This window comes from Zosterops lateralis (assembly GCF_965231275.1).
Source record: "Zosterops lateralis genome assembly, chromosome: 2".
NCBI classification, from domain to species: Eukaryota; Metazoa; Chordata; class Aves; order Passeriformes; family Zosteropidae; genus Zosterops; species Zosterops lateralis.
The window spans coordinates 12,014,417-12,026,450 of record NC_139763.1 but is presented as its reverse complement, the minus strand read 5'-3'; the positions used below and the strand labels follow the sequence as shown (position 1 = coordinate 12,026,450).

The 12,034-nt window shown below is 36.8% G+C and overlaps 1 protein-coding gene across 1 annotated transcript in view; it reads left to right on the top strand.

Moving 5' to 3' along the window:
* IL1RAPL1 (interleukin 1 receptor accessory protein like 1) overlaps positions 1 to 12,034 on the top strand; it is a gene marked incomplete at both ends in the record, with an annotated part of 598,003 nt that overhangs the window by 571,980 nt on the left and 13,989 nt on the right. The window contains 2 exons of the mRNA XM_083855627.1: positions 780 to 908; positions 2,935 to 3,080. Coding sequence (XP_083711753.1) covers positions 780 to 908; positions 2,935 to 3,080 — 275 coding nt within the window. The remainder of the gene's footprint in view (positions 1 to 779; positions 909 to 2,934; positions 3,081 to 12,034) is intronic.

Sequence of the window (12,034 nt, the reverse complement as noted above, 5' to 3'; positions counted from 1 at the left end):
ATGGGAGATTTTCAGCTCTGTCTGTCCATTTGTTTTATCCAGTCTTACCAACACAAAAGTATGCAAGTTCCCATTTCAATCCCTGTTTGTGCTCGAGATAAAGCCCAAAGCCAAGTGGTACAAACAAAATATAAGATTCCGTAATGAAAATAAACAAAGTGAAGGCATATCAGTTTTTAAAATCCTCTTTACAATGATTAAATAACTAGTACTGTACATATATATGAAATTTTTACTCCTTGCTGCATGTTCTGCTAATGGTTCTTCCCATTCTAATGGTTTATAATGTGTTTTTTTCCAAGTGTCAATGCTTAAAATTTTCCTGCTAAAGTAGTTTAACAATGAGCACACATCTTTCTACCAGATATCCTTTGGGAATGGAACTCTACAGGAATATACCAGCCTCCTAGCAGAAACCATTGCAAAGCTGAACTAACACAGATGTAACTGGATGTCTATTTTACCTTTTTTTTTCCAGAGGAAACATAGAAATATTTTGTTAAGTTAGGTTCTTTTGAAAAGACATAGTTTCTGATATCCTTACCAAACAGAAAACATATTTAAAAATTAATCTAGTTTTTACATATAATTTAATTTCATTTTTATTGTATTTATTTTCAGAAAATGTATTGAACCTAGCTAAAGACAAGCAGATACTCTTGGAAACTTTCAACAGCAGCTGAAAATTGAGATGCTTTCTGAATATTTTGATTTTTAAAAAGAAACTGATATTAAATTTTGAAATGAATGTATTTTCTTACATTCTTTGCAACAGGCAGTTCTGCTAATCTAACCTGCAGAGCTTTCTTTGGATACAGTGGAGACGTCAGCCCTTTAATCTACTGGATGAAAGGGGAGAAGTTTATTGAAGATTTGGATGATAGTCGAGTCTGGGAAAGTGACATTAGGTAAAAGAAAAAGTTTTTTTTTTTTCTTTTTTTTCTCTATATTTTTTATAGTTAATCTTATACTTCTTATCACAGTCTAACTAAGGAGCATATTGGGTCTGATCTTTGTTTTTGCAACATCCATCCTTTCCCTTTTTGACTCCATCAGTAGAGAACAGAAAAATGCCCTTCTCAGCCAAATCTGATATTGGAGACTTGCAAAAGCAGAATAGGTACTCAAAAAAAGCTGTAGTGGTGACCAGCTGGAATTTACCTAGTGACTTTTTCGAAATGTGGCAATCCACAAAAACAGCCTTGAGGACACTTTGTAAGATGAAATATAGAAAAATAAGTATCTTGAGAAAATCACCTCAAAAAAGTATTTTCAAACATGAAGCCTTAAATAAATAGTGAAGTTTGACTTGCCTTTTGGAATGTTTTGATTTCTTCACGAAAAAAAAACTGAGTTTCCTGGGATGTTATAAAGCTTGTGAGAGCCAAACATCCTGTTATGTGGGCTGCTTGTATCTGCTGAAATACTTGTTTTGGAAAAGATCTGGATATTCATGCCATGTACTTCTACTGCTCCTAAAAGTGCTGCCTCATTTAGAAATTAGGGACAAAAGTGGATTCATATTGAGAATTACATGCTTGACATAGCATACTAAATCCTATCCAATATGAAGTATCTGCTTGGATCTGAAGAGATTCCTTTTTCATTTATAACTCTGTATGTGTGAATATCACTGCTTCTATGTATCACAGAAATTAAAACTCAGAAATTCAGGCAATTCTTAGTGTGCATGTCATGGCTTAACCTCACCCAGCAAGTAAGTTCCACACAGCCCCTCACTCACTCACTCCCCTATTATCCCCCTCAGGTGGGGAGAAGTACCAGAATAAGACTTGTGGGTTGAGATAAGAACAGTTTAATAATTGAGACAAAGTAAGAGATTATAATAATACCAATAATACTAATTATAATAGTAAACATATATTATTAATAATAATTGTAATGAAAATGAGACCTAGATGAATAAAACCCAAGAAAAAAATAATTATGCCCAATACAATCACAATTAGCAAAATCAAGAAGACTGCAGAGACTTTCAAGGTCATCATCCCCAGATGCAGGCAAAAAGGAAGTGCATTTCACCCCAGTGTACTTCAAGTTTATTCTATAAAAGTCAAGACCAATACAATAAATGGTACATGACAATAAGATCAGCTTTATTTTGTGTTTAAACCTTTCCCAAGTCCTTCAGCCAGTGACTTGGCTATCTGATGACTAACAAAAAAAAAGTGACAAGAAACCTGTTACAACTTTCTTGTTTTGTGGAGGAAGGAACAGAAAAGCTCATTTGCACTTCATTTGTCAGGCCTGGAATAATTTGTCATTTGCCTTCCTGAGTTCCTGAAACCACTGATGGTCTTCTTAAGAGGGAAAGAAAGTAATGAAAAGACAGGTGGAGTCTTACACAGGAAGCCTTGTATTTACAATCTGTATGAACTAGCATCACTCGGTATAGCAGTTCTTCCTACTGTTTGATAAAACATTACCAAATTTTAGAATGCATTCTAGAAATCATCTCTCAGACCATGGCATGAACACATTGTTTCTGAGTGGCATGTGGAAGAGCCTCATAAAAAGGACAAGTGTTGTGTTTGGCCCAGACTCCTGGTGTGACACTAAACCCCCAGAATGACTGTTTTCAGTTTTCTTTCTTCTGCCATTCCAAGACTTCATGGATCAGGGTCTCCATCAAAGTGTGCAATGAAATATTATCCATGTGCATATCATTCTGCTTAAAAAAGACAATGAACTGCAGGTCTCATTAACATTTGCAAAGTCAAACCTCCTCATTAGAAGTGAGGAAGAAAAGGGCATGATATGATTAAATTAAGATTGCATCAAACCATAGCCAAATTTGAAGCCAGAGAGTTGTGAGCTGTAAGTAGCATTATTATGTCATGATTATCTAAAGCTTTACTGTGGTACAAGAAGAACAGCAGGGATGTTTTGTTTTTGGTTTTTTTTTTTTCTCAGGGTTCTCAAGGAACATCTCGGGGAACAGGAGGTTTCCATCTCATTGATTCTTGACTCAGTTGAAGAGGCAGACCTAGGAAATTATTCCTGCTACGTCGAGAATGGGAATGGACGCCGGCACGCCAGTATTCTCCTGCACAAAAGGGGTAAATATTCAGCTTTTCACCATGAAAGGATAAAATATAAGAGTGGTCACTCTGTAGAGATTCCCTCTGAAGCAAGCACGAATTTTAGCTTCCTAAGAATTGTCAATGATGATTTTTCCTCAGGAATTTGTATGACTTGCAAAATAAAAGAGAAAGGATGTTGTTAATTATGGCTGTCACTGGAAAAAAATACAGTAACTCCTTTTAAATAGATTTCTATAAAAGATGCATTTAATAATTCATTATCTTTAAAATTAGCATAGGCTCAGTAGAGAAAAAATAGTAGGAAACCACAGGTGATACAACTGTAATAATTTTCAGTAAGAAAAAAGAATCTAATTTTAGGAAAACAGCAACAACAAACACAACAACAACAACACCAACACCATAAAAAAACTCTTTCTACTTCTATCAGAAATGCCATCTAATTCCATGCCAGGGGGTTTCCTGCATAGCCTGACGTGGACATTTTCCTTCCAACACTTTTGTTTAACATTTCTGAAGTGAAACATCATGACAGAAGCTTCTAAGAACCTCCCTGCTTCCCCTCACCGTGGACATCTCATGATTCCAGCCTGACTAATGGCCACAACCATCTCCCACTGAGATGATTACAGGGAGATGGAGAATCTCCTGCAAATCAAAGATCCCAGGCACACTTTTTCCACTTTACCCCCCAGAGGGTGCTCCACGGGCCTGGGATTGGCACTCCCTACCCTCAAGCAGCTTCCTGTTGACTTAAGAAAGCAAAGAATAAACAGAAGCAGTGTCTACCTTTTGCTGACATTCCTGTGCTTCTTTTAGACTGTTTGTAAAATGAGCAAACCAGGACCTTACTGTGGTGCTGAAGTACTTGTGGCATCTCGATTTATATCAAAACAGTGATATCTTCCCTAAATTTAGTTTTGTAGCATGCAAAGTCTGTCTAAGCTTAGAAGGAAACCATAAATCAAGATAGTGTGACCAATTTATTTAAACAAATTGTTGGATACCTCCAATTACTTGAATAGAACTTCATTTGTAGCCATTTTTCTGAATTCGTGTCATTGCTTCTGCAGATGTGAAATACCAGATGTTCTGCTTAGCCTGGTATTTGGGGTTTTTTTTACATTTACTGAGATGAGAGATTAACATATTGAGTAATTGAACCTCAAGAATATACCCGCTAGTAGTCATATGGTTCAGAGACATTTGAACCCAGAGCAAGAGCTTAACCCAAAAAAACCACTGAAATCCAACAGCTTGTTCTTATTAATCAAATTACTTGATAGAATACTGAAAAAAAAAAAAAAAAAAAAAAAAAAAAAAAAAAAAAAATTTTGAAACTTCAAATTACTTTAAAACCAATACTTATTTATCTGACATCTATTAAGTCACATGCTGATGGTGGGTCCTTATTTTCTCTTCCATGCAAGCAGTAGCTCCAAGACTGTTGTCTTCTCTCTCCTGTGACCACCAGATTTCTAATTTAACTGCGTGCATGCATGAATTTTGCAAGAATCTACTTTCCTTGCTCCCTTTCTTAGAGAACACAGTAAGGCAAACATACCACAATATGTGGCCTCATGATGACATGCTTAAGAGGGCGTAATCTCAATATTTAATTGCCCTTATAAATAGTAAAAGGACGAAAAATAGCAGAAAAACTCCCAAAAATATTTTTTTCCTCTTTAAGTAAGGCTGAATCTGAAATAGATCTGGAAGCAAAATCTGTTGTGCCCTCGAAAGACAAAAGGCACTGGATACAAGGCTTCTACACATTTTGCATGTTGACAACAGTTTCAGTGAAATGATAAATTAAGTATGACAGATAAAAATTTGAGCTAGTCTCTCAGGTCTCCTAGGAAGAGGAGTTTTGCACTGCTTGCTTAGTCTCCTGTATATCACCATGACAACCCTTTGCTTTAGGTTTCCTTGTTTAGATCCTTATTTAGTCTCTGCTAGGAATGAGTTAGCTGTTTATTAATTTCTTATTATTTGACTGACTTAGAACAATTGGGACCTAGCAATTATGTAAATTTGCTTCCTGGACACCAAGACATTTGCAGAGGTATTCGTTTTGGCTGATTTTCTGGTTAGTGATCTTTTTTCCCGGCAGTATAAGAGCACAAAAATGATGAATCTGGAATGTTCACTGCATACCTGAAAAAGAAATTATAATTCTTCTTAAACTTCCAGTGTGGAACATTATCACCAGGATCAGAAGGGACAGCAGAGCAGAAAACTCTGCTGCTGAACAAAGAGAGTTCCTGGAAAAAGAGGTATTTAGGGCTAAACTCTGCAGTGGGGATTCAGGTACAAAGTTTAAGCTTTTAAAACACCCTTGCGGCTGCTGCTTCACACAGGTCAGTAGAGTCTCTGTACACTTAGAAGTCCAGGGGGAGATTTTAGACATGCCTACACTTACAAAGGTCCTGAATCCATAAGAAGTCAACAGTCTAAATCACCAGAAAAAGCTTAGATTCATCTTCCTTAATATTCCCCCTGGTCAGCCCAACAGGGACACACTCACTTCACAGAAACCCCCAACAGGCTCCAGCAGAGGATGGTCCCAGCCCAAACCAGAGCCTGGCACATTCCCCCAGGGAGAGAGGGCCTTCTGCTCTTCCCCTGATGTGGCACTGGGATGGAAAGCCAGAGCCTCCCCTTTCCTGACATAGACAAATTTCAGGAGGGGAGCAGAACATAGTGGCCCTGGACTCCAACAGCACATGTGAACCCAATTTCAGCATGCAGCACTGGGAAAAGCTGGGCCCCCTCATACCTCCCTCTAGTGCAAATATCAGTGCTCTGTATCCCAGGGAGCCCAGCTCTTATTTTCTCCTGAACTTCTTTTACTTTTTGACACCAGTGGAGAAAACCTATGATCTATGTTTTTCTGCTGCCAGCTAACCATTTTTAGAGCCCTAAATTTCCTCAGATGCTGTGCATAGGGAGCATTTAACTGGAAGCTAAAAGCAGTAGAGTATTTTAAGCATGACAATGCCAATGCTGTTTCCTTTTCTCATTCATTCCAACAAAATTCGTAAAAAGATAGAAAAAGAGAGCAATCAGAACCCAAAAGATATAACTTTCATCCCTATCCTCCACCTTCTGACCAAATCGCTGTCATCCATACAATAATCAAGTTATTTTCTCTTTTGTGTGGGGGAAAAAAAAAACCCTACTTGTTATAATCTAAGGTTGATTTTGTTACTTACAGGTGATAGGTGCCATTGATCATCCAGAGGAGTTTCAGGTTAATCTTCAGCCAGGTAGAGGAACTTTCTAGAAATTAATTCTGAGAGTGGTACTGACAGCAGCTAAGCAGAAATTTATTAATGACAGACTACAGATTAAAATGATAGAACAGGTGGATCACAGATTACAATTCTATCTTTTTCATAAGTCTTTTCATTACAGAAGACAAGCTTATAGCCTATCAATGCAGTAGATAAAAATGTAATGCATAAGGAAAAAAAATGCTCTTCTGCAATATTATGTATTGACAAGCATGACTTTCATGCAGGATCAAAGCCTTCATAATCTTATTTTTATCACAGACTGTGTTGTATATACAGGTAATTATCTAATTATGTGATTATTTTTTTGAAAGTCCTCTCTATATATATTTTAAGTGGAACTCTACAGCAAAAATAATCTCAAATTCTATCTTGGCATTACTCTTTAAGTGGTATGGATATTTTAAAAGCTTAATGATATACTGATATTTTTCCTGGGATAGACACCAGAACTAAGGTAACGTGCTTTCATGCATTTTTTCAAAGTATCTACTTCCTTTTCTTCCCATTCTCATCTACACAGTATTATCATCTAATGACCTACCCTTAGCCTCTTGTATGGTTTCAGTTTGTTTTCCTCTGTCACAGGTGTTCTCAGTGGGCATATACGAATATTGTTGACTGTAAGTTAATGAGGGGTAGTTAAAAAAAGTTTGTTTTTTTTTTCTGTCAGGAAAAAAAGAAAAAGACGTTCCCTGAAAGAAATTGTATAGATAAAGAGTGTGTTTAAAATTGCCCATGAAAATACATGTTTGAAAAATATGCAAGATAATATTTCCTAGATGGAAAGCATCTTGAGGAAAATTACCTTTTTTTAAACTAATTTCTTAATGCATAAACATCATATTAATATTTCCTGTACAATGTAATAGCAAATTCTGAATAGAAAGTAATTCCAAATTATCGTCATGTGGTTATTAGTGATAATAGAATTGCTGACAAGCACTTTAAATTGCAGTGCCATTCACATAATAGTGTAAATCTGGTTCATTACTTACAGACTTGAATGTGTTGTATGCATTTGCAGTCAGTTGGACACAATTTCACATAGTGGTAGGGATGAGTGACAATTTAGACTTAAAAGAGGAAAGAAACTAGTTCTTTTCTAACCTCTGCAAAGAAACCCCAGGTGTTCTATCTCATTCTACTAAAAAGCTTCACAATGCTTCTGAAATTTCTGAAAGGAAGCAAATCATCTGAGATATGAGAGCAATGAGTTATATTTCAGCTTCTGCTAGTTGGACCTGAGTACTTGTTCAATCCAGTGAATCTCTGAGTCTCAGTGGAAGCAAAACTGCTGAAGAACTCCAACCCACTTGGTCAGTTTCAACCTTACATGAGCCTATCTTCCACTGTATTTAGAGCATTTAGTTTTCATTCTGCTCTGCAGGAAAAGCTTTCCCAAGACCATCATCAGATTTTAGAATTGGAATTGAAATTGGATTGGATTTGATGGAAATTGGTTTTTCATTCACCTATGGCCATTGAAGAAGTCTTCAAGTTGTCACTGTGCTCAGCAGTGCAAAGGTTTATTCTCCCAAGGGGTTCATGACACAGGGCCAAAGGTCAAATATCAGCTCCCTTCTTGTTCCAAACCTAAAAGTGTCTGTCCTTTTACACTCAACCTCATCTAAAATCAGTCAAGGAATAGAATACTAAAGGCCTCGGCCTGCGAGAAACTCCTCATAAGACCATGCTTTTAATCAGCCAGGTTTTCCCCATCCTTTAGGAAATTGGACTAGTATAACTCCAGTAAAAATATTTATAAGATTACTCAGAATGTGCCTAAATCTAACTTTCCTCTGACAAATCTTAGTACTGACAATGTGTCACACAAATTGGTTTGTTTAACAGATTACTCTTTAAAACAACTTTTGTACCACTTTTATCATAGTTCTTCCTTTTATGTAATGTCTAAGAGTAAGTCTAACCTTGATTGGCAAGGATAAAAATATTTTAAAATAAAATGTCACAAATTGTTCCCATAATCCATGCATAGCTAAATTATTCATTAATGCTATGTCAGAAAAAAAAATGCAAACAGTATATTTTATGATCTTACATCCTTGGAAATCAGTACTCAATTTTTCCCCCACATTTTTTGCACCCTTTGGTGCCTCTTACGTTCATTTTTTTCAGAAGATCTAAACAAAGAGATAGTGTGGGCTTGTCTGATTTCTGTACTACAATTAACAAATAAAAGCTCTCTTAATGAGGAGAGGTAATAAGGTCATACACAATTCCTTTATTTGAGGAAGATAACCAGAGATTACTGCAGTTCCCCACCATGACACTTTTTTTCTTCAATCTGTATAATAAACTGCCTTTAAAATGCATTGTTAAGTATTTAAATGTAGTAAGATTCAGTAACATCTATATGCATCTACATGCAGCACCTATCCTTTCCCAACCTTATCCTCTTTTGAGCCAACATACTCTTGGAGATAGTCAGTGTAGTTACTCTCCTACTGGGAACAGATATCCTCCACTTCTCAGCAGAAATAAAAATGCCATCAGTAAGAACATACTTCTATTATAATAATTTGCTCTCTCTCTTCTAATAACCCTGGAAATACAACAGCACCAATAACTCTGGAAATACAACACTAATGAATAGATTAACAAGATCCCTGTGTTGCATTTGCACACGTATATGCTTATGTATATATAATCCCAAACCTGACTAGCGCTTTTTCATAAAGGAATCAGGAATATGTATTATTTATTGTTAGAAAAAAAGTAAAGGAAGGCAACCAGGTCCCAATAGTTCTAATAAATAAAATGAAACTACTGCACTGAAAATAATTTTGAAAATCATGACTAAATTTAGCTGGCTTCAGTCAACTCTGCAGACATCCACAGGCATGCATGGCCCATGCTGGCAAAAACCATATCTTTTGTGCTAAGAAATAATTTCATAATCAAGCTAATGAGCATCCCAGATCCACTTTTACTGATATCAGATGGATTATTGTCCTACAGTATCAATCAGTGGTTATTCATAACGGTTTCCATGTAGGATATCCATATAAGACGTTCACATACATCCATCTAGATACCTTTAGCACAATGATATTTTTTTTAGCAATTTGAAACAAACAACAACAAAGCCTAAAAAGTAGAGAATAGATTTTATGCATATGTGTATTGAGTATGTGTACTCTGTATAAAGCTGTGGTTTCATGCACTATACTTTGGGAAGATAATTTGTTTTACAGCTATGCGATGACAAATATTATACTAAGCAGGGAAATAAAAAAAAAATAAATAAAGGGAAAAATGCATAATTCTTAAGCATAATTCTTAATTTTTAAAGTATGACTATGGGTTTCTTCATTACTAACTTCAGTTTTGCCTACTCTTTATGGCTGATGTCTGAATTGAGACTCAGGGAAATGGTCCTGTGTTAGTCAGTTTCCTTCTTCCTTTGGAAGAAACACACCCGTTCATAACCAAACCTGCATGTTATAACACCGCAGTCCCTGCTCCCCTTCCAAATAATATTTATTATCTTTATGGTTCTTTTAATAATTGAAATCTCTGAAAGTATACCTAAACAAACTGAGAACTGCCTCTAACCAAACCCTATCTCTTTGTGAGTTAAATCATCCAAGACAAGCAGAGAATGGAAATCAGTTTAGGCCACAAAGTTGCAGAGATTTATTTCTGTGCTAACCTGAAGCTCTTTGAATAGTTCTGTTGACTTCAGAGGGATTACTTATAGTCCATGAAGTTGAGCAATCTGCGTAAGTGATTGCAAAATTGAAACCTTAGATAGACTGTAATTGGATTTTGAAACAGGCTCAGAAACAAAATACACAGCTATAAATCACATGTGCTCTTAGGGTTATAAATCACAAAAAAAAAAAAAAAGAATATTTGAAAAATAATTATTTTTCTTAGTAGTTCAGCTGTATGAGAGCTAATTAATGAATAAAATTAATTTTAAATTTTTACAGATCATTAAATGTAAAGTCCCTGAAGCATGTCATCTAAGTCAAAAGATATGAATCTTTGACAGAACACTTTTATTTACTTTCTTCTTACAACTTCAACTATGATAAGTGAATTACCTGTATGACACAGTAAAAGGAAGTTTATCAAATATTAGAGCCAGGTGAAGATCAAAGATAATACCTACAAATGTGTCCAGTAATTAGGAAAGATAAGGTATAAAATGAGGACATTTATTACAAGCCATATATGCTGGATATTTGGAGAGGACACGTACTTTGTTTTAATTAGCTGTCTCTTTCACTGAGCTGCTTGGCCAAAGCCTCCTGATAAGGAAAAAAATTGTAGCCATTGGTCAAAATGCTTGTAACAAATCTTGTTTTAAATTGAAGCTATTTATTCAGAAACCAATCTACTACTGCTGCAGCAATCAATGTGTTTTCCTTGGAGTAGAACTGCTCCTGTGCTACTGGAAGACTATTGTTAATTGCCTGTAACTAAATGATTGCTGTGCTTTTGGATGTAACTCTCTGGCACTTACTCGTTTGTTGTGTTTAACAGAATGCCTGTCCCCCTAAGGGTTAGTCGAGTAATTTTCCTCTACTATTTTCTACATTCAGTCTCAGCTCCTTAAGGAGGGCCAGGTCTGTAATTTGAGCAACGCAACACAGGGGCTAAATAGATTTTAAGGGGTTTGCTCTTCTCATGTCTTGCTTCTGATGTGGAATTGTCATGAAATTGAATCTTTTTAGTATGTTGCCACTATGGGAAACGTGAATTGCAGCAGGAAAAACAGATCACATTTCAAAGGGAGTGTGATGCCTGCTGCAGCAACTGTGCTCAAATCACACTGTAAAAGGCAGAATAAAGCAGCAGAAAAAAATGCTATTGTGAAGGTAACCATGGGCTGGAACCTTGCTGCTACTCTTTAACTTGTCTTTGACAGTCACTACATCATTGTTGAAACTGTTGATACACGCATCACCAACACCCTTGTGCTTGCTCCACTTACTTTCAGGAGTAAGCTCTCCTAGGGAGGAGCCAGAGGAGCCTCCCCAATTCACGTTGGGAAAAACAAAGCACAGAAATGTGAAATGGCTTCAGCACCTGAGGGGCCAACAGCAGAGGCAGGACTGAGCCTTCTGCTTCTTGCATCTTCAGTTCAGCTCAACACAGAGTAACACTGTTCCTAACATCCCTGGGGTATCTCATCCTGGAGGATGCAAAGTATTGGATCCTGGAGGAACACAAAGTCAAGGCCTGAATAGAATGACCCTGGTGTGACCCTGTGTCCAGGCCAATCCCTCTGCCTTCCACTGTGCTGCAGGGATATACCTGTCCCACTTCAGCCCTTTGGGGCCAGCTCAGGCACCTCTGGGCTGGGTGTAAGGATACAGCAATCTACTGGGGCTAATCACTGCCCCCCTCTGCCTCTGAATCCTGACAAACTGCACCCAAAATACACAGGGACCATGTGCTGACAGATACTGTCCAGCACAGGGGAAGGTACAAGCTGGCTCTGTTACATCAGTAGACCATGAAACTTTTGCAAACAGAATTTTTTATTTCCCTGTTTGAGAAAGAGCCACTTTATCTGTGTATGATCATGATGGCTCAGCAGCAACACATGAAAAGGCAATTGCTAATATGTTTCAGGCTGACTAGAGAATTTTGTTGTTTGCTTTGATGGCCTAATTAAGGACAGTTTCATGTGCTTTC